This window comes from Canis lupus, chromosome 4, assembly GCF_011100685.1.
Source record: "Canis lupus familiaris isolate Mischka breed German Shepherd chromosome 4, alternate assembly UU_Cfam_GSD_1.0, whole genome shotgun sequence".
Taxonomy (NCBI): Eukaryota; Metazoa; Chordata; class Mammalia; order Carnivora; family Canidae; genus Canis; species Canis lupus.
In genome coordinates, this window is record NC_049225.1 from 51,471,422 (window position 1) to 51,493,530 (window position 22,109).

The following is a 22,109-nucleotide window of genomic DNA, read 5'->3' on the forward strand; positions in this document are numbered from 1 at the left end:
GTGGTTTTGATGGGAAATTCTAGAAACAGTAATTTTAAATTAGTATTAAGTAGAATAGGCAAGAATATAGATATGAAGACAGACTTCAGGCAACATGAAGGTATTACTGAAATCAAATGTGTATCTTCATTAGTGGGTCTGAGTTTGTAATCTACAAAATACTGATTTGCACTGCTGTTTTGAGCAGGTTGTACTTAATATTGGTTATGTTGAAGGAAAGACACATTTGCATTCCTTTACATACATACAGAATTCCTTCACATAGAGTAACGGAATCGGGAATTGGAAGTACAGGCATACCTCAGAGATACTGTGGTTTGGTTCCAGACCACCATGATAAATAAAGTGAATGTCCCGATAAAGTGAGTCATGAATATTTTGGTTTCCCAATGCATATGAAAGTTACTTATACTGTATGGCAGTCTGCGTGCAATAGCATCGTGTCTAAAAAAACAAGGTATACCTTAGCTAAAAAGTCCTACTAAAAAGTGCTAACCATCTGAGCTTTCAGTGAATCATAATCTTTTCTTGGTGCGGAGGGTCTTGCCTTGATGTTGATGGCTGCTGACGGATCAGGCTGCTGGTTGCTAAAGGGTGGGGTGGCTGTGGCCCTTTAAGACAGTCGTGAAGCTCGCTGCATCAATGGACTCGGCCTTTCAGGAACAATTTCTTTCTTTGGCACGCACTGCTGTTAGATGGTGTTTACCCACGGAGGAGCTTCTTTCAACACTGGTGTCCTCAAACTCTGCTGTCCTTTATCAACTAGGGATATTCTAAATTCTCTAATACTCTAAATCCTGTTGTTTCAACAATCTTCACAGCATCTTTATCAGGAGTAGATTCCATCTCAAATACTTTCTTTGCTCATCTATAAGAAGCAACTCCTCATCTGTTCAAGTCTTGTCATGAGATCTCAGAGTTCAGTCCCATCCTCAGGCTCTACTTCTAATTCTGGTTCTCTTGCTATTTCTACCACATCAGCAGTTACTTCCTCCACTGAAGTCTTGAACCTTCAGTTTGTTAGAACAAAACAAAACAATATCCTTGAAGTGTTAGTAAAGTGAAGCACAATAAAACGAGGTATAGCTTGTACCTTAAGAAATCTATAATTTGGATCTAAAACTAGATTTTCCCTTTTAAACTGTGAATTCTTCTATGGTTTGTGCTATATCAGTTCATTTTTGTTTAGTATTCCTGGCAGAGAAGGGACTGGCAAATGTCTAGAAAAGTTCATCCCATGTTTTGATTCAGGGTATTGTTTTGTTTTGGGCCCAGTGAAGGCCTTCAATACGGAATTTGCCAGAGAGAAGGAAGATCCTATTTCTAAGTTGGGACATATTTACCGTTAGCCTTGAGATTGTATTAGTATGGTGGTTCTTAAGACCGTCTCTACTGGAAATGCCTGATACAGGCAGTTCAGAAATAGAACGAGGAGAGGCTGGTGCCATGCCAGTTGCCAGGAGAAAATAAAACAGCTAAGCTGAATGAGTTGAGTTACTTTACCTGGTTCTAACTGAGTTGATAGGCTCTTCATATTCTGTATTTACAGTTTGTAAATATTAGTATGCCTTCACTCAAGAGAGTGCATATAATTAAAAAATGAAAGCTTTAGCAATTACTATGCTCTATTGTGCTATTTTGGACAAAGGAACAGAAAGTTTAAAGTCATAGTGATATAGATGGCTCTCTGTATTTTTAGTTTTCCAGGATGTCTTGGTGGCTGTACCATGGATAGTTGACCCCAAGATCAGAAGAGAAACAGTTCAACTCTTTTTGTTTAATCTTTACTCAGGAGACTTAATATTTATAGACTCAAGGACTTTTTTCCCCCTTTCCTTGTGACTTTAGGTGGAAATTATTTTCTTCCTGTAATATTAATAGAACACTGTAATTTCTTAGGTTTTTTTTTTTGTATTTTAAAAAGTGTTAAGTATACCTTACATAAAACTTAACCATATTTACCATGTTTTAAAAAGTGTACAGCTCTGTGTCATTAAGTACATTCACATGTTGTGTATCTGTCAGCATCATTACACTCTGTAATTTGGATTTTGATAGAAATCTTTTAAATTTGGGCTGATACCGTTCTAGAAGGTATTTGGAAATTCAGTCACAGGAATGTTTTTCTTGGTCAAGCACAGTGATTGGAACAGGCACCTTGGCTGCTTGGCTTCCAGGATTCCTTTGTGATCAACTTGCAGTCCTATGCAGTGCTAAAGGCACCCCATTTTTAAGAACTGTAATGGCCTCTTGGTAAAATTTTTAGGTGAGTTAGTGTGACTGTTTTTGCCTGTTAAAGTCTCTTATGAGGAGGTTTTAAGTTAAAACCATTCCCTCCCAGTGACAAAAAATAATTGTTTTGGACAACTCTATGAATATGGAAACCACTTAAATTATTTCAATAATGGAATTAATTAGCTTCCAACAACACTTTACTTACCCACCATCACACTTTTGCCATATTTTCAAATTTGTGTACTCACTTTTTCTTTCAAGGTTTTATTTATTTATTTATTTATTTATTTGAGAGACAGGGATGGTAACAGATTGTGAGAAAGAGCATGAGTGGCAGAAGATGGTAGAAGCAGACTCCCCGTTGAGCAGGGAGCCTGACGTGGGGCTAGATCCCAGGACCCTGGGATCATGACCGGAGCTAATCATAACCAACTGAGCTACCTGGGTGCTCCACTTTTTCACTTTTTATTTCAGTGCAATTAATAGAAAACATATAATCCCTGACATACATACTATTAAAATTCTAGATCATCTGTGTACCACACTCCAGTAGGAAATGCTGAATTAACTTTTTTGAAAAAACTTAGCACAAATGGGAGGGGCAGAGAGAAAGGGAGAGAAAATCCCAAGCAGACTCCATCCTGAGTGCAGAGCCCAACCTGGGGCTTGATCTCACAACCCTGAGATCACAACCTGAGTGGAAACTGAGTCGGACACTTAGCTGACCGCACCACTCAGGCGCCCCTTAGATTATTTTTATGTCATGTCTTTAAATCCATCTTGGGATGGATTGAGTCAGATTTTAATGTATCTAATCTCTGAAAAAAAGTAATTGCTGAACTTCTGTTTTTTCTTATAGATTCTTGTTATTCTGGCACAAGTTAAGATTGGTTGTGGGGAGGTGTAAAGGAAAAGAAATGTGGACCCCAAAATTATAAGGATTTATGAAAATACCAAATTTGAGTCAAATTCTTATTTTCCCACTGAATAAATTAAATGGCTTGTAATATATGTTGTCTAACTTATGGACCTTCTATTGAACACTTTGTACAACAATTTCGTAAAACTTTGTTGTTGAAAAAGATCAGTTGAAAAATACCTGGTCTTAAAACTTGGTTTATTTTTTTATTTTTTAAAGATTTATTTATTTATTCATGAGAGATACAGAGAGAGAGGCAGAGACATAGGCAGAGGGAGAAGCAGGCTCCTTGCAGGGAGCCCGATGCAGGACTCGATCCTGAATCTGGGGATCACGCCCTGAGCTGAAGGCAGATGCCCAACTACTGAGCCACCCAGGCGTCCCTTAAAATTTGGTTTAAATGTGAATTAAAATTTTCTTCTTCAAATTCTTGGTAGTTCTATAAGGCCTCATTAGAAAGTAAGTTGAAAACTCAGCCATAATTTAAATATAGAATTTTCCTTGTATCATAAGAATATGACGGGTAGCTTCTTTTTATTGGTTAAGACTTAGAAATCTAGTCTTAGTCAGAAATTATGATTTAAAACTCATAATTTTTTCTCTCCTAGTGCCTGTATGGAGAAGGAAATTGCATATGCCATAGCTAAAGTGTTAGGCTGTTATTATCACGCTTTCCCCCTTTTCATTTAAACTAAAAACTTGTAATTATAATGTATATCAAGTTTTATTAGCAAAGACATTTTAAAAAGAAATGTGTAAGATAACTTTTTAACTCTCAGTGTCCCTTATCAGTTCTCTCCAGTACAAAGATTCACTTAAAAGTTACTGAAAAAGCCTAGAAGGGATATAATTTTCCCCCAGTAAAACAGTTTTTTGCTTCCCTGGGGAGAATATTTTTGGAAGAACATGAGGGTTATCCTGTTGAGTATAAAATACAGAAATGGATACTTCTATAACTTGCCAGTGACCAGCGGTGCTCCACACCAGCTTTTTTTATTGACCAAACAATCATTTTTTAAAAAAGATTTTTAAGTAATCTCCGTACCTAACATGGGTCTTAAACTCAACTACCCTGAGATCAAGAGTCGCTCCACCGACTGAGCCATCCAGGTACCCTGAGCAAAGAATCATTCTCACTTTTTAGGCACATTTCTCAAAGTACAGGGTCTTGAGCCAGATTTCTTCCTATATTCAAAGGAAGAGTTGGATTTGCTTCTTATAAGCTAGTTGTATGATCTTAGGTTACTTCAATGTCATCCTCTGTGATAAGGAGAAAAATCATACCTCCTTATAATGTAATTGTGAGAACTTAAATATTCAAAGCAGTAAAATGCCTAGCATAAGACCTAATAGAAATAGCTTGCCATCCTTGCCACAACCACCATTTTCTGTGTATGGTGTAGGAATTTCATCCTGGTAGCTTTTGAAATTATCTTTGTGCAGCATATACTCCTTATGAATGAAAGGTGTTATAATATATTCTTATCTGAGATTACAATAATCTTAATATGATGGTCCATAAATATCTAGAAGGCATGAACTATTTCCCATAGGCATTTGTGGAAGGCACTGGGTTGGAGGTTATGGGGATTACAATGAACTGCATTCACCTCCTATTTCAGCTCTTGCCTCATTCATTTATGTATTGCATAAACTCCAGTATATTCATCTCCTGTTTCTACTCTCCCTTATGCCAAGCACAGGGCCTGACAAAGGAGAAATGATGTCTATCCGTGAATGAATGAGGAAGAGTAATTCTGGTTGAGACAGTTATATACAAACGACCAATCACCATCCCAGAAACCTGGCACATCCCAAATCCTTTTAGAGAGGCAAGAGAAGTTTTTGCGCTTGTGGGGCTCACTGGAGTAGAGGTCCTCTTAGGAGAGCTTTAAAAAGATATTAGAACCATGAAGCTATGCCTGTTGGCTTTTAAGTTGCATAAGTTAGCTGATTTGCGCAAATGCCTTATTCCCTTGGGACCCTAGTGTTTTAATATTTTTTGTCAAGTGGTGAAAAAAATGGCTGTTAATTTGAACATTCCTTTTTATTTTTTATTGCTACTGGTATGATTGAGTAGATTCTTTCCACTTTTTAGGAGGGAAATAAATACACATTCTAAAGCCTTGATCTGTGTGCGTTGTGGCCATATTTTCCAGAAGATAGTCCTCTTTACCCATGGCTCATTTTTGAGATGCTGTTGATTATAAATCTATGATTGCCACCTCCAGTTTAGTTTTTATCTGGGAATCCGGCTGGGAGTGGCATCTTGTTTTAAGTCCTGGTAGGCTGGGAAGAACAATTAAAATCATATTAGAATGACTGCTTAGAAAAATAGCACCAAGGCTAGAAAACCAGAAAGTCTATTGAAGAACGAGGCACTCTGCTTTTCCTGTTTGTTCATGTTGTGTGATACTACACTGTATTAAGGGAAAACTTAGAGTGTTCTGCAAGATAATAGGTACATGTATATAATATTAACTCTTTAAACTTTGCTCTCATAGCATTACTTCCTTCCTTCTTTCATGACTTCCCCTGTTCTGATCTGCCCCTTTATATTTCTGCTGCCTCCCAGGTAGAGTTGCCATTGTGGCATATAAGCTTTCTCTTAAAGGATAATTTCCAGTAAAACACTGCCTTTCTTGAGGGTATCCCTCCATTTGTTGCATCACCACCAGGGCTCCCTGGCTCTTCCTAATGGATCCTGTATGTGTGGTCTGTTTCTAAAGAAACCCCTGAGGCCCTAAAAGCATTGAGAGGAAACTCAGATATTACCACCAAAGACTCATGAGCCAGGTTCTGTGGACTGAGACAGGCATGTTGATATTTTTATGGTGTTTCGGGGTTGGAATGTACAGCAAAAGGTGATCATTTTTCGAGGCAGCTTCTTGACTCTCTTACCTAGAATCCAAGAATAGATTTACTTGTTTTTAAAGATTTTATTTGAGAGCGTGCATGTGCTTGAGCAGCGGGGGGGGGAGGGGCAGAGGGAGAAGCAGAAGCAGACTCCTTGCTGTGCAGGGAGCCTGATGCAGGGCTCATCCCAGGGTCATAACCTGAGCTGAAGGCAAGGCAGACGCTGAGACTGAGCCACCCAGGTGCCCCCAAGAAGAGATTTAGAATGATTGTTGAAACCTAACAAGTTTGACTTCTGGAGGGAGAGGTTCAAAATTAAATGGTTTCGTGCACTCAGATTACTTTTTTTCTTCTGTGATTGCTGTTGGATTACAGTTAATAGTGTATTTCAGTATATAAGATATACTTACATAGTATATTTAAGTTTTCCCATGAACAAAAAGGTGAATAACCTCATTAAATCTCATTTAAGAAAATTGTTCTCCTTTGAGTTAAAATTCAGTTAAAATTATAGATCATGTATATGAGATTTTTCCATTTCAGTGTCAGAAAAGCCTTTTAAAAAAGTTTTGATTATATGTTACTGTTTCTTATGTACCTTAGTATTCTAAAAATAATTATTTCATTATAAAGACTGAAGATCCTGTAAATCAATGATCCCAGAGTTGACTACCATGATGTGATGAATTGTTTATACTTAAAATAGAGGAGTAAGAATACAAGCAAATATGTTAAAAATAAGTCTTAAAATAGCTATTCTTCATTTGAATTATTCTTTGTATTTGAAGTCTGCTCTGAAAGCCCAAGTGAGGAAGCTTATCCTGGCAAACTTATTTCAAGCAGATACTAACTCACACAGGAGGGTGAGGTCCTGAGTAGTGTGCATAGGTGGTCACGGGCATTAAAAGGTTATTTGCAAAATAGGGAGGGAACATGGACAAGGATGACAACTTCAGCCCTCGCTGAATACTGAGATCAGGACTACTCCAACCCTAGCTAAGTGGTAGGCTAGAAATTTTTGAGCTGGAACATTATGTGGGTGTCAGCCTGGAGGGCAGCATCCTAGTGTGGGCGCCTCAAGGCCTGTTGCTGCTGAACTGACTTGTGCCGGAGAGTGCCCTCTCCTGGCCACTGCTGGTGTGTCAACACCTCAAGTCTTTTCTTTAAGTACCCAAGCTTCACTTACTGTGAAGTCAGCAAGTTATCTACATTCATTATGAAAATTCAACTGAATTTTGGTCTTATTTTTAAAACTTTTTTTTTTTTTTTGTAAAATGGATTTAAAAGAACTCAAATGACTGCTCTATTTTTGTTAACTTGGTTTTTTCTACCATAGGTCTCAACAAATGGCAGCTATTACATCAGACAGTGACGAGTCCTGCTGCTCCCTTACAGTGTCTGACAGACCACTGTGGATTCAGACTGGGAGCATTGAAGTTAACACTGAGACGGGCAGGTCTGTCTGTGTTAAGCCCTGCCACAAAGTGAAGAGGGCATCATGTCATCACTTAATCATTCTAAAGTAGATTAGGCTAGACCTAAAAGAATTCATTAGTTCTTTTTCTGTAGTTTTCATTGACCTTGGTAGCTGGGTGTACCTCATGCAGGTGACAATTTTAATGAGAGAAAATAACTTTCAATTGTGCTAAAAAAAGTAGAGCTAGCCTCCTGTGAACGCCTGTGAAATGAGAGTTTCTCCTAGGGTGGTAAAAGTTGGGTATCAGATTGTAGAATTATGTCAAATAGCAACGGAGCCTCCGTGGGAAGTCAAATAGTGGATTTCTTTATCTTTTCACTATCTCAGTCTTTCTTTGTCACTTTGATATCCATTTAACTTCTTAGTCATTCTTAATGTGTGTATATATAAGGATATATATATATATATGTATGTCCATAGGTGAACATATATATGTTCTCAGTGAATTGACTTCAAAACCACTGTCATTTACATAAGGAAAGTCAAAACTCAGAGGGGCCGTAATCTCTTTAAGTACATTTATTGAGACCTCTTTGGATAGTGCCTTAAAGGCTTATTTTGGGTTTTTATACAGCTGGAAAGATTTAAGGATTTCTGTTGTGCTGCTTTTGAACTTATGATCCCATTTTGCTTCCTTGAATTAAGGCTATTTAACCATATGGTGTTTGCAGCCAATAAAGAGCCATGATATTGCATAGGACCTGTAATTTGCAAGCTGGGTCAGAATGGCACAGTTTGGATCAGAGATTGAGGCTGGGAGATTGTGGACGCTGACCTGTACTATAGGGATGGTAGGGTGATTTCTTGAGGGAATAGTGTTAGTTTTCTGCACCTCTCATATGAATAATAAGACCTGCTTCAACCCTGGGCTTTCTTGTCAACTTGAATAGGCCTCCCTAAGGTTGAAGCCAAATAGTGAGTGATAAATAGAAGGAAAGGGAATTATGCATGGGATTGGCTGTTTACCTTTTTTTTTCTTTCAGTTTACTTACAAAGTTATGTGTGGGTCTAAAAGAGTATTACACGATACTAGTTTTAAAAACTAAACGTTTCTTAGCTCAGTGTCAAATTTAACGGTATTAATGATTCTGTTTCTTCAGAAGTAAAGACAATTCACCTTCTATTCTGATGTGTGTGGTATTTACGGCTAGAAGCCATTGTTCATTGCTTGAGAAAAACGTGATAGAATGCTCTGTTACTGTGTTTTATAGGCCTCGATCCAATAAGTCAGGGAGGCAACCCAGGAAGCTAACAGAAGCTCAAGAGTTCTACCAGAGAATGGCAAAGACACTTCCTTTGAAATGTTTGGAAGTTAAATATTGGGAAGGATTGGGGGGGGGGTTCTTTTTCTCTTCTGCATTTGTTTTGTCAGTTGTTATTCTGAAAACACCACAGATCTTTGGTTTAAAAATACATTTGACCAAAAAAAATCATCATTCTCTCCATGATCAACTCTTTTAGAATTTAAGCTCTTATTGGTACTTAGTCTACCAGGTCCGAGAGGCATTAACCAAAGATGATAGAGGGTTGCCGTGGGGTTCTTACCACTTGGTATTAAAGGGAAGTTGATAATGTTAGTCAGAAATTCTGGTCATGCTGTCTAGCAGGAATTTTTATAAGCCTTGTATGGTGAAGAGCGCCTCTGCTCATGAGATCCTGTGTGCTGGTGTAATAAGGGACTCTGTGGTCAGTCTACCTAGTGTACAGAAGTTGTCTTCGAGTAGCAACACGGTGCTCTGGATGCCTTCTGATGTGCTGTGTCTACCTCTGGGAAGGCACCGTCCATCCTCCTGGTTTGCTCTTTGCACATATGCAGACAGTAGGGTCTGCAGCTGACCTGCACCTAGGTTGGTTTCACATTTAAATCTGCCTAAGTCTGTAGGTGGTCTGTGCTAGAAGAAGGCTGCTGGCGCTTCAGAGCAGTCCACGGCAGCTGCGTGGACTTACAAAGGTTAACATGGATACCAGTGAAGTGGCAGCAGAGAACGGAGCTAAACGCTCCCCCGCCCCAACATCAGGCAAATACTCACTGACAAATATTTTTAAAATCTACTCAAATGCAGATTAACTCTGTGATGGTGACAACAGTTTTGTGTTGGAATGTGGCCAGATGTACTTTGGAAATAAAATGAATGCTTCTGCTGGCTAAGAGTGGAAGTCCATTGTTTTCTCATATATCGGTTAAGGTTAGCTGGTTTAAAGGAAACATTCAATCTACTGAATTTAAACAATGAGGACATCATTTTTGTCCCATTTACTTGTGCTTAACTACATTTTCTTCCTTTTCTTTACTGTATTTCAGCACAAAGACATTAGCAGGCTGCTGGTTTCATGGACCCGTACCACAGTGACACCACACCAGAGCATCAGGACTGAATGCCATTGGAGACTCAGATGTTTAAAGCTGCACTGAGAAGTAAATGTTAAGGCAGTGGTTAAAACCCACAGTCAATAATAAAGGGGCACTTGCAAACTGTGCTATAGTAAATCGAAGAAAAGGTATTAGGGAAATGTTTTATAAAAAAAAAAATAAACTATTGCAATAAGTTATGCATGAGAGGAGGAGAAAAGTGCTATGAAACACGCAAAGAACTCACTTGAATTTTATGTATGAAGATTATCACTGACCGTAACTTTTTCTGAATGTGAAGTTCTTTTCAGTACAGTTTGGACAGGCCTAAAAGGCACGGGATGATGACAAAGATGCTGAATTATTTTTTAAACAGAAACTCTGTGCTTTCTCCAAGGTTTTGTTAATCAGTTCAGATATGAGCAAAGGCATTTCTAAGATGGCTCTCCTGTGACACAGCAAGAGTCGCACCTACCCAAGCGAGACCAGAGTCTCCTTCAGGGTACCAGTGGAAACAAGAGAAAAGATTCTCTAACATCCTACTAAAAGGATGGCAAAGTGCCCCACCCCGCAAAGAGAATTTGGATCTTTTCTTTCTTCAATAAAGCAGGGCTGTATTATCTTGAATATACGTTTGCTTGTTAGAACATATTAAGATGTATTTATTTGCCACCAGTATTTAACATTTTGTGCACATTTTCATAACTACATTCTTACCTTTTAAATTCTGACTCAAAGTGGATAGGCTAGTGTTGACCTTAGAGTGAAAATGAATACTCTAAGCTAGTTCTTCATTCTACTGATGTAGAAAGGCTTTCCCCTGAATTTTGATGTGGACCTCTCTCATGGAGAGCCCTCCCTTCTAAGTGCAAAATACTCTTCCAGGTGTCAGGTGGGACTTGACCCTGGGAACAGGCAGTAGGAACAGACCCATAAAGAGCTTTCATGCATGGAACATGAATTCTTATTAGTGGAGACCACAGTCTTTTTCTTGTCTTTGGAAAATACATATTATGAAAAACCTTAATTTTTCTTTTTAATGAATGGAGAAAACTTTCATGACAAAACCAGATGGACCTATCAGAACTGCATTTTTAAGGCATTTTATATTTGATGGTGCCGTACTTTTAATAAAACTGAAGTTTTTTAGTGGCAATACTGATTTATTTTTTAAACCAGAAAGATAATCCATATTGATTACTTAGTACAAAAAAGGGAAAAAAATGCCAAAAAATAAAATATAAAATTCATTTGAAGCAACATAACTGATAAGTGAGCATTTGGCTCAAGTGTTCAAACTTTCCATAATCTTACTGTATAGGTTGGAATTACTTAATAACCCCACACTCAGGATTAAGAAAAGGATCTGAGTGAGAGTTGGAGAACATCTAATAGCCCTGCCTAGGACTTGTTTTACAACTCAAGAAGAAAAGGTGGGCCGTCTTCTAGTGAGCTTAATATAAACTCTAATTATGCTACAAGTAAGTAAAAGTTTGGAGCGCATGCTAAAGTGTTTTTAGAAACTTCATGAAGTCATTATACACGTTTGATCAAATCTGAAAAAGTCAGCTCAGGAACTGGAGCAGCAGGGAGCTCTAAAGATGTGTACCTCCATGGTACCCTCTCTTCACGGCCCTAGGGCTTAGGCTTGGGTCCATCTTGTTCTTTCTGATCTTGAACACCAGCAGTACCTTTCAGGCTCATTTCAAGACCCAGGTAACTCCAAGCCATGGTGGACTGTATAATAAGGATTTTTAATGAAGCTTTAGAATTCTTTGCGCAGTGATGGAAATGACCAAGAAATATACAAAGGCAAAACCTGATCTCTCCCAATTCTTTAAGTATCTAAATATTTTTTCCTCATGACAAAATTCTCAAAGGCATTTTGTTATAAGCCATTTTCATTTTTTAATAAATGAAATTTGGTGGTATTTAAAATCTAGACATACCATGTTGCTATTTCACTTTTCATTGCTTTAGTTGCTTAATATTTAAGCTTTGCTTCATGCTACCTTTGTCTGTGTTTCAAATCTTCACAAGCCTATTTCATTTTGTAGACTTGAATGAAAAAAGTTGTTTCTCATCTAAAGTATGCTAAGACTTAAATGTTAAAGAATGTTGTGTAACATTTATCCAATAAAGTCTTGATTTTTTAAAATTTAGTTATTTAAAAACTTTTATTTTTTAGGAGTTAGGTTTTTAAGTTACTGTTTTTTAACCAGTAAGATTCAACCACTAGTTGTTCCTTAGGGAGCTGTTTTAAGTAATACTGCTTTCTTAGGAGAACAGCATATTTTTATATAATCACTGGAAGATTTTTTATGGGACCCTCTACGACCAAGGAATAGAGGAAGGGTGAAGAGTTTAATTATGATCCTGTCACAAACATTACTGTTTTCCTTTCTGATGGAAACAAATATGCTACCCTTCGGAGCTAGATGAAATTGAGCAAATATCTACTGGTAGGTTTAAGAAGTCCTGCCCTTACGGATAAATGGTTGCTTCTTTAAAAGCTCAGCATGTCCGATGTGTTTGAACCAGAAACACTCCACTGTTAGGAAAAAATGAGCCAATTAAAACCTCAAATTTCTAAAAATTTGAGAATTTTTAGACTGACCAAAAACCTCGGTTAGTGTGCCTCCCCCACACCTCTGGAAAAGCAAGCCTCTGGAAGGCTCTGTTATTCCAGAGTATACATGGAGTCTGTTTTGATCTACCCCGCCCCCCTTGAATTTCCTAGTAATGAAAATGGAATTAGAACCAAGGTAAACAAGCCACATGCACATTATCTGGAAAGCCTCCACATGACACCCACCCCACCACACTCCCAGTCATGTTAACATACATGTGTCTGTAGACACACCTATCAGGAGAGGGAATGAGTGCAGAGACCCATGGCTACAACTTAGGACCTTCCTGGTGCTGTCTTCATGTAAGGAAATAGAAGTTTGGATTCATGCCCTGGAATTGTGTATGGAAGGTATTGGTACCATCCTGGACATGTGGGGTATGTCGCAGCAAGTATGCACTGTAGAAAACTGTTTTTGTGCTTTTATACCTGATAATTCAGTTGTCCTCTTTCAAGTAAGGATTCTTCCCTCAGTGCTTGGAATAGAGCACACTGTATATTGTTAAGTACACCTTTCTCTGGTGATTAACATCACAATGAAATTTCATGGACTAACAACTCCTTTGCTCTGATATCAAGAAAGTACTGAACCTGGAATGAAAAGAGAACACAACTCAGGAATACTGTGCAAGAGGAAGAAAGAGCTGGCCAAGCCCAGTGGCTAGGTTACCATACCTAAGAGTTAAGAATACTTATAGAATTAGGCCTTTCCTAAATTCCTTGTGAGGTGTTCTGTATATAAAAGAACCTTCTAACACAAAGGAAGCAAAGTAAACCGGTGATATTAAGAGGAGGATGCTTCTAGATGCATGACCTGCTTTAAACTAGACTTGGATTTTGATCGAAGTCCTGCCAGTTACCTTCCTGACACAATCTCACTGTAGCCGCACTGGTCAAAAACACGGAAGACAGGGAATTTTTTTACCTTGAGTGAAATAGTCTATAATCTTACCTTTCTGAATTCTAAGTTGTCAGTGCCTAATTCCTGTGGGTTCTGAATGGACAGCTCAGACCTACGATCCAAGGAAGGTGAACTATATCAGCAATGTGAAGTACCTTGAGGTAAAGGAGTGCCTGCTGTGTCACTGTTCTAGAAAAGCACAGCCAGGGGTTCAGTGAGACACAAAGCAACCTTGTGGAAGACAGGGATGGGGGTGATCCTTCATATGTTTTAAATAAATGCAGCAGCTTCAACACTTGTAGAAAACGAGGCGGGCTGGAAACACTTTTGCAGCATAAGCAGAAGCTCTAACTCCTGGTCTCTAATGCCAACTCTGTCAATGGCAGGATTTAATCAGTGTCACAAAGGAAGTGATCTGACCTTTTCTCCCAGTTAACTTCATGAAGCAAAGCTGCAAACAGCACATTCTATTTTGGGGTAGTCAGACTATCCCTACAAAACAATGTTGTGTACCAGAGACTGTCCACCAGGGTTAGGCTTTGAAATGCAAACTGTTTGCCCCACTTGACTCCAATCCCCTGCTTCCCATTCCAGGCCTCCTTGAGGATTTCTGTCTTTAGGCTGTTTGGAGACTTGACCATTTGTGGGTTTCTGAGTTGCTACATTTGGGGAGCTGGAGGGCACTGGGGTGCTCTGGTGGTATGAGGTGGCTGCCTAATGGGAGTCCAGGCAAAGGGCCCGAGGTAGAATTCCCACCTGGGTGAGCTCTATTTCTCAGCAAGCAAGAGCTCTGAGAGCTGGGACTGAACAGTGGCTTCCCTGGCAGGGGGACAGCAGGCCATGCCATGCTTTAGCAAGAGGGAAATGGGAGTTTCCAAAGTTTTCCCCTTGAGTGAAAGGAAGAAGGTAGAGTCCTATTTCTAGTTCTGGCTGACAGAATTTAACTCCTACAGGATGGAGCTTATTCCTAGTTTGCAGACCTCAGAAGGTTGGAAAATTACAAGACTGGAATATTCCTATTACCAAGTATTCCAAACATTGGTAAAGGCAGACTGGACTAACTCACAAGCCCTGAGTGTCCAGCCCCAGCTTCATCAATGAGCAGCCTGGAGCCAGGAAGACTGAAATGTTTAATGCTTTGGAATATGAGGCCATCTTCACTAGTTTTCATGAACATTACTAGTTTCTCTGATTTCCCTTTGAAGGGCTTGAAGCAACTGTTCTCATGCTCCAGGGTAATGCCAGCCCCACCTCTCGGGCTGCCTGGTAGCATTGCGGTGTCAGGAGCGTGAGTGGGCTTGGTCCTCCTTTTTTATAGAGTTCCCTGAAGGAACAGATGTCCTAGCCACTAATGGTACAGTGTGCACATACTTCCTCTTTTAAAGGAAATGAAGGTGCTAGGAGGACTAGGCATGTTACTATTGCAGTTCAGAGGGGGGCATGCTGAAAAGGAGCATACGCATGTCCCTGAAATTGCTCCAGGATTTTACTAGGGTTTAGGGGTATGTCTCAAGCACACAGCACACACCGATTAAGTATTAAAGGAAGAGTTCAACGGGGCAGCCCAGGTGGCTCAGCGGTTTAGTGCTGCCTTCGGCCCAGGGCTTGATCCTGGAGACCCAGGATCGAGTCCCACATCGGGCTCCCTGCATGGAGCCTGCTTCTCCCTCTGCCTGTGTCTCTGCCCCTCCCCCTCCCGTGTCTCTCATGAATAAATAAAATCTTAAAAAAAAAAAAAAAAGTTCAATGCCTTAAGAAATAAGGGAGGGATGAGGTGGGCGGCAGGATCACAACAATAGGAACAAACAGAACAAACCTACCCAGGCTGGCAGTGACCCCTGGGCTGAGGCCGACAGACTGTGCCCCAAACACTCAGCTCTCGAAGTTCCATGCTGCCTTTTAGGCCAACAGCAAGCTTAAGGAAAAGCTCAAATAATAAGAGGAAGAGGGATGGAGGCTTAAGTCACTGATTTTTCCTGTCCTAGGAGGTTTCTTAGATTGGTACTCTGGTCTTAGATGGTTACTGGACCTTTCTCTTTAAAGCTCTTTCTTCTTGAGATTCAAGCGGCCACTCACTTGCACAGGTGTTCCCTACCTTCCCCTTTGACGTTCCACCACTGGCTAAAAGAAAGGATTTGCAGGTCTGGTTAGTTCTTAGGATCAGACAATCCTTGCAAATATATCTTCCAATCAGGTTTACATTTAATTAACACCTGCTGCCAGTTTCTCATCCCACGCCAGTCTGTTGACAGTAAAATGCCTCCAAAAGGTCTCTGGTCTCCCTATACCAGTCTGAACTCCAGCATGAGAGCCGTGTGAAGCCTAACCCAGCAACCATCTCAGAGGCCAGCTCAGGGCCCCACGAGCACAAGTACTCAGCAGGACCAATAACGTTTCCAAAAGCAGTTCCCTACCTTCAACGACACAGAATACTGCAGAAAATAGGACTTTGGTCATTTGTAGACTTAACAAACATTCATGCTTTTAACTATACCTGAGGAACACTGAAGGTCCAATGTGTGAGGTCTTGGCATTTTACTGCAGCTCAAATGTAGGCCCAGTGCTGCTATGTTCAGGTCATTAGCTAGTAGGCTCGGCCACTCCCCAGCCTCCACATCTCAGCATGGTGTAATATTCTCTATTCCTATAAGCACAACAACTTGTAATAAGATATGGCATTCTGGGGGGTAGGACAAGGAGCAAAAGGATATGTGGGAAGAACCCAGGAGCAGTGCTTGTGATGGAAGGTAAACCTATATGCAAATTCAGACTTAGAAAAAGAGGTCCATCTGAAGAACAGAATTTAACCACAACTCAGATCCATGATGTGAGAGAAAGGAACTAATCTACGGTGTACTCCTCACAGAAAAAGCACCGGATGAGTAAGATTTTGTTGGAGAAATAGTCCCAGTTTCCTGGGTGAGCCTTCTGCAGGAGGTTCCGTGAATGGAAGTTGCTCTGTAAGAGCTGGAGGGGTAGCTAAGATATAGTGTGGAGGCACAGAGAACACAGGATTCAGTGGAAATGTGATCTGGGACAAGGTGGGGAGTTTTGAAAACGTCAAGATAAATCCTTGCAGGTATTTAAAATGCAAAAATGAACCTTTAAAGACCAGGAGCCATATGCTTATGAGCCAGGTTGAATGCTCTACACGGTGGCACATGATGGCCTGGACTGGCTTAAAATGATTCTTTTTGCAAAGTGTCTTTTTAAGCTTCATGTGTACAAATACTGGGCTCACTGTTGAGTAATCCTAGGTGTGCCCTCTAAATCAGCCAGAACTGCCCATCTATCCAAATAAAAACACTACTGTACAAAGTTAACCGGGACTAGAAACTGCAGGGTGTTGAGGCCATCCAGGAAGTCCAGATCAATCCACTGGTCTAGACTAGGTCAAACCAAGCTATTGACTTTCACTGCCTCCCACCACACCCTTTGGGTAAGGTGAAAAACAGCACATAAACCTTCTAAGCTGACACTTGAATCACTTGCTGGTCTTAAAATTTTGAGGAAAATGACTAGTTTCTACTTACCTTGAGATAATGGTTAGCAAGGAGACATTTTAAAAACCAGGTACTAATCAAAGGGTACAGAATCTGGAGACTTCTGGATAGTGATTGTTATTCACACTGAGAACACTTCTTATAAAATACCTTTAATACCAACTTACTAGGTTTCTGGTAGAGAAGTAGATGTTGGTGCTATAAAGAAATAAACATGGCCCTTACCTTCCAGGAGGTCGTGAGGCAAAGGGGGAATAGGAGAGCATAGTATTTAAATAAAATGTATCTTATAGTCTTCAAGGAAATTCTAGAAAGAGATCCAAAATTACTTTGATCCACTGCAATATTGTTGGAATAGGAGCATATACAAACATTTCTATTCTATTCCATTCATTGTATTGTCAAACATTTTCAAAAAGTTCGACTCTATTTTTTTCTTCCAGATTTGTAAGTAGAGAAATAACTATGGTTGATTAAGAAAAAAACCAAAACACACCTTGGCTTAAGAAAATGCACATCTAGTTAGATTCCCTTCCTTTCCTTTCCAGATGCATTACTTGGCCACTGTGAGATTTCGGTGTGGTGGTGGTGGTGGACGGTGGAGGAGGAGAAGGGAGACAAAGAGGGAGAAGGCCTGAGAAGCAAAACCTCTAGAGCCCGCAGCAACAGCAATGTCTTGAGGCAGGCTGTATCTAGGCAAACACGTCTATTTCCCCACTCCCTGGAGGGTCAGACAGGTACTCAGGAATCTCAGCCCCAACCTTGGCCAAGTCTCAGTTATTAAGCTTGAAAGTCATAATCTAACAAAGTAGTTCTCAAAATATGGTTTGAGGGGTGCCTGGCTGGCTCAGCCAGTAGAGCATGTGACTCGATCTTGGGGGCAAGTTCAAGCCCCAAAATGGGTGTAGAGCTTACATTAAAAAAAAAAGCCAATAAGTGGGCTAAGGCTTCTGAGGAGTTCCTGAGATCCTTTCAGGTCTCCATGGATCCAAGCTATTTTCTCAGTAATACTAAGGGGTCATGTGCTTTTCTCACTGTCCTGCTGTCACAGGTATGTGCAGCGTAGGATTTCCAAGACTTCGTGACGTAACTGTAACAGCCTGAATGCAGAAGCAGATTTTAGAATTTTACTATCTTCTATCAAGCCACACAAGAAGATTTGCAAAAATGTAAACTGATGTCATTTTCCTTACTGAAATGTTTCTGGTTTAGGAGATATTTTTCTAAAAATATTATTTATACTAACAGGAAATATATGTTATTTTTAAAGGAATTAACTAGATGTTTAATAAGAGAATTCTCTGGTTTCTCATCTGGTTGATGTCAAGGTACATAATCCACATAAACCAAAACACTCTTTAAACTTCCTTGAGTGTGAAGGGGTCCTGAGGCAAGAAGACCTGAGAGCTGTTGCTCTGGCACCGTCGGCTGCACAGGAGGCACTGCCTGCTGAGAGCTGGGCCATACGGTGCTCAGCCCAGGCTCCTGTACAACTTCTGTGATGTCACACAAACACTTTGGAATATGAGATGCCAGATTTGCCATAAAGATAGCAAAGCAAAAGGAACCACGCTTTTTCCCTTTCCCCTTAATTCTATGAAGAATTTCATTTCAAAATCTGGAAGACATGCTCACCTTTTCAGTTAGTACTGCACGTCATCCTGCTACCTGCCAACACTTTCTAAGGGGCTTCGAGGAACAGATCAAAGCAGCAGCATATCCTTCCTACTGGAAGTAGGCCCTATTCCAGCATCACTCAGAGAATGACATGTGCGCTTCCTTTCTCAGATGAAACCTGCATGTCCCTGCCTTTGACACTCAAACCAGAACTGGAAGCTTTTCACCAGCAATCACTGACGACTAGGAAAAAGATCCTAAGCCTACCTTTGAAACCTCTGGGTTGCTGGAGCCTAAGACGACGGCTTGTTCTGGGGTTTATGTATCACCATACCTGAATGAAGCTATTTTAAGTTGAAACTGTTAAGATGCTTGGATAAAAACACTCATCTCATAATGATCTGCACAAAACTGAAGAGGTACAAGAGAGTTTGTGAGATGGAGTTTCTTCTAGCATGTGGTAGAATGGTCACTTCTTCAAGATCATCTTCAAGTTGGCAACTAAGACTTTGGGCAGATTTGTAGACTCCAGTAACACTTAGCGACACTGCTCCTGAAGCCAGAGAAGCCTGGTGCTTCAGCTGTCGTTACGGGGACAAAGTCCACAAGCCAGCTCAGACCATCACAGAAAGCGTTTATTACCACAGAGGAAACCAGGAGACGCCAGAGCCCATGCCCGGCCGCCTGGGCAGTGGGAGTACTCAGGGAGAGGGGACAGTAGGCGGGAACCCCATTAATCATGTTTGGGCAGTTTCTGACCAGCAGTTTGCTCAGGCCGGGAGATACTCTGCCTGGGCCAGTGTGGAAAGCTTGAGGAGACCAGCTTTGACAAGCAGGCTTCCTCCTGGACAAAGCAAAGAACAGCCAGAACCAAGGGCAACAGCCACACAGACATCGAAATCCAATTAGGCTTATTACATCAGAAGTGTGTTTCACCCTGACCATAAAACAAGAGGGAAAAGGGAGCAACTGGGCCCTAGTGGGTAGCCTGTCTTTGAGATAAAATGCTTTTAAAAGTTAAATATTGGCAGGGCCTTCCCCCTTGCTAATAGCGAGCAGCACAAAATATCCAAGCCAGCTTTACAAGCTACTGTGAACTTTGTTATCTGTTATTATTTGGATTTTGAACAAAATTGATGGAGTAGGAACCAGTAGAGGAATCCTGTTTGATCTGGAAATTTTCGGTGGAGAGTCCAAAAGGTCGAAGAACCAAGTTCCCAAGATCTTTTAGTTTACCTGTAATGGAAAATGGAAAATTCAGATAAATATGGGGAATAAACAGAAGGAGGAAGACCCCAACTGATCCTGCCTTACTATCTGATTACAAAATATAAAGAGCATCTTGCTTTTAAAATTATGAACCCTTTAGCCCCTCAGCAATGTGGTCACTTTGGTGCCACTCACCCCCACACCCGTGCTTTTGTAGATGATCGTGAGGGAGCACCACTGGCTCCCTTTGGGAAAGCAAAGTTTCCTGTTCTAACTGGCCAGAACCAACAAAGGACACAGGCCCTGGGATGGATGATGGCCAAACTGACCGTTGTTCCTGGGGGGCTGAAAGTATCCTGCCAAGTCCCAGGGCCTGGTGCTGAGGGCGGCGGACCCTCCAAGTCTGTTCTTTGAGGAAAGCAGCAGCCACCTGCTGAATCTGATCCCTCTCAGATTTCTACCGAGCTTGGGTTCAGACTCAAGGGCCTCCTGCTTTACTAAGGAAAGCCTTAGCTTCTACACCAAACTTGTCATTTCTCAGGAAATGAGAAATGTCAAATGCTCTTGCTCATCTGACAGCACTGCCAACCTCAACAGTTCAGTCTCTTCTCCCTCGGATTCAGGCTTAACCCAGGTGAGCTCACATCCAACAGCCAAAACTGAGACACATGGTATAACCTAGGATTTTAATGCTGATTCTACATTTAAGAGTGCCATGGAATTTGTATGTCACAAGCTGGAGTTTTCAGGATTTTTCAGAGATTTACAGGGACTCATGGGGCAATAAGATGGAATATTTGAAACTAAGGGTGTTTTGGAAAATCTTGGCTGGGATAGGTGAATACACAGTTTCGACCCTTTCTAAATTGTTGTAATTTTTCTTGCAGGTCTGTTCCCAATGGAGAGGACAACGGGGGTAAAAGGGAAAGAAATCCTTAATCATCGGAGCTATAGGTTCCTTCCCACCATCCTGCTTGTTAGCAGCTTTCTCTGAGGCGTCCCACCTTGAAGTAAAGCCCAGGTAAAGAACTTCTAGACACACAGCCCTTAAACATCAAGGTCTTTTCTGATAATTCATGGAAAAAACTTTTGGTCTCAGTCTAGACTTAGACCCCAGAGCTCACCGTATTCTGGGGAAGCTCCCAGAACCCAGGCTGACCATTCTGCAGGCAGGCTTCCCCAGCCTAAACCTGAACACATAATGCTGAGCGTGCCCATCTGAGGAGAACTGCTGGCACAGTTCAGCCCTGCACACGGGTGCCGACTAGGGCATGGTCTCCAGCAGATGGATGCACAGGTAGGGGCCACAACCAGCACAGAGGAGGGGGCACCCTTGGTTAGGTGTGAGTTCCCCAGAACCCTGGCAGTCTGTTCTGGGGTTGAGGAAGGAGGACAGGGAGGGAACAAACATTTAAAGAGACGAGTAAAATGTCGCCACTGGCACAATCCCTGGCTCTCCTGACACGGAGGGAGTTAAGTGAGAATGAATCTCCAGGAGTCACATCACACTGCCTGAGACCGGCAGGGCCACCCTACACGAACAAGCCTCTGCTCAGGTCCCTATCCCTCCCCCTGCCCCTGGAAGGAGAGCCCACTGCAAGTCCATCTCACTGCAGAGCAAGCACTGAAAGCGCCAAATGTAAAGTATCTACTATGTGATGCAGCAGGAGCTCTGGAGTAAAGTTTATTCTCAGCTTCTGAGAAACTCTGTCTGGCAGGGTGACAAACACAGGACTAAAGTGGGCCCTGGGCAGAAGCTCCCCGGCCTGTGCAGGGGTGGCGAGACAGGCATCTCAGAAAGAGTGCACTTGGCAGTGCCCTAAGGTCCTGGCAGTTCCAGGACGCTGGTGTGCCACTGTGTTCCACAGGTGGCAGGGGGACAAGCCTTTCAGCTGCAGATGGAAAAGGACAGTTAGGACCTCTTGCAGGTTTCCACTTGGCCTGACTGGGGGAGGAAACTGCCTGCCACCATGAGCCTCGCATATTTTGCTTCTCTAGAGTGGCATGTGTGCAAACGTGCTTCTCTGGCCACAGGTGCCAGGGTGGCTGTGCTGCATGCCAGGGCTGTGCATCCCTGTCGCCTGCTGACGGAGCCCGACAGAGCCCGGCAGCGGCAGGTAAGGTACTCCCACAGGCAACTGTAGCTCCTCAGTGGCTCTGCTGGAACTTTCTCAGCACTAGGTCCTCGCAGCTTGTGACTTTCCCTAGCCAGCATCCCTCTCTCTGCCACGGGCACCGCCAGCTCTCTGCTCCACACAGCTTCTGCTCCCGCCCCTCCACCCACTCCTCCTACAGGTGTTCCCCTTATCAGTCTCTGGAACTTCTCATCTGACCCTGCTTCTCTCTCTGGGGACTCAACCTACATAAGGCGATCATTCTTCTTCTGTCCGTTCTCAGCCTTTAGAATATTCTA

General features: G+C 41.5%; 2 protein-coding genes and 2 long non-coding RNA genes across 29 annotated transcripts in view; 2 read left to right on the forward strand and 2 right to left on the reverse strand.

The window, feature by feature from the left end:
* Positions 1 to 11,999, forward strand: part of PWWP2A (PWWP domain containing 2A) — a 37,265-nt gene extending 25,266 nt beyond the window's left edge. For 16 of the 19 annotated variants that reach the window (XR_005358331.1, XR_005358334.1, XR_005358332.1 and 13 more), the window contains 2 exons: positions 7,347 to 7,466; positions 9,790 to 9,807. Coding sequence is in view for 2 of the 19 variants with exons in the window: in XM_038534875.1 (XP_038390803.1) it covers positions 7,347 to 7,466; positions 9,790 to 9,803 (134 nt within the window). In the remaining 17 variants the exon portion in view is untranslated. Of the gene's footprint in view, positions 1 to 7,346; positions 7,467 to 9,789 lie in introns of all 19 variants that reach the window. The other 3 variants (XM_038534874.1, XM_038534876.1, XM_038534875.1) reach the window with 2 other exon arrangements.
* Positions 4,750 to 17,359, reverse strand: LOC119871520. The gene is made up of 4 exons (XR_005358349.1): positions 15,862 to 17,359; positions 12,896 to 13,057; positions 5,930 to 6,055; positions 4,750 to 5,443 (listed from the first exon to the last, which is right to left on the reverse strand). It is a non-coding gene; the product is annotated as an uncharacterized LOC119871520 (long non-coding RNA).
* Positions 17,360 to 19,101: 1,742 nt separating this feature from the next.
* TTC1 (tetratricopeptide repeat domain 1) overlaps positions 19,102 to 22,109 on the reverse strand; it is a 46,873-nt gene continuing 43,865 nt past the window's right edge. For 3 of the 4 annotated variants that reach the window (XM_038534878.1, XM_038534880.1, XM_038534881.1), the window contains exon 8: positions 19,590 to 19,723. In XM_038534878.1, coding sequence (XP_038390806.1) covers positions 19,590 to 19,723 — 134 coding nt within the window. Of the gene's footprint in view, positions 19,724 to 22,109 lie in introns of all 4 variants that reach the window. The other variant, XM_038534879.1, reaches the window with a different exon arrangement.
* The window catches only part of LOC111095568, a 30,676-nt gene continuing 28,146 nt past the window's right edge, over positions 19,580 to 22,109 (forward strand). For 3 of the 5 annotated variants that reach the window (XR_005358354.1, XR_005358352.1, XR_005358350.1), the window contains exons 1-2: positions 19,580 to 20,330; positions 20,584 to 20,717. This is a non-coding gene — a long non-coding RNA (uncharacterized LOC111095568). Of the gene's footprint in view, positions 20,331 to 20,583; positions 21,814 to 22,109 lie in introns of all 5 variants that reach the window. The other 2 variants (XR_005358353.1, XR_005358351.1) reach the window with 2 other exon arrangements.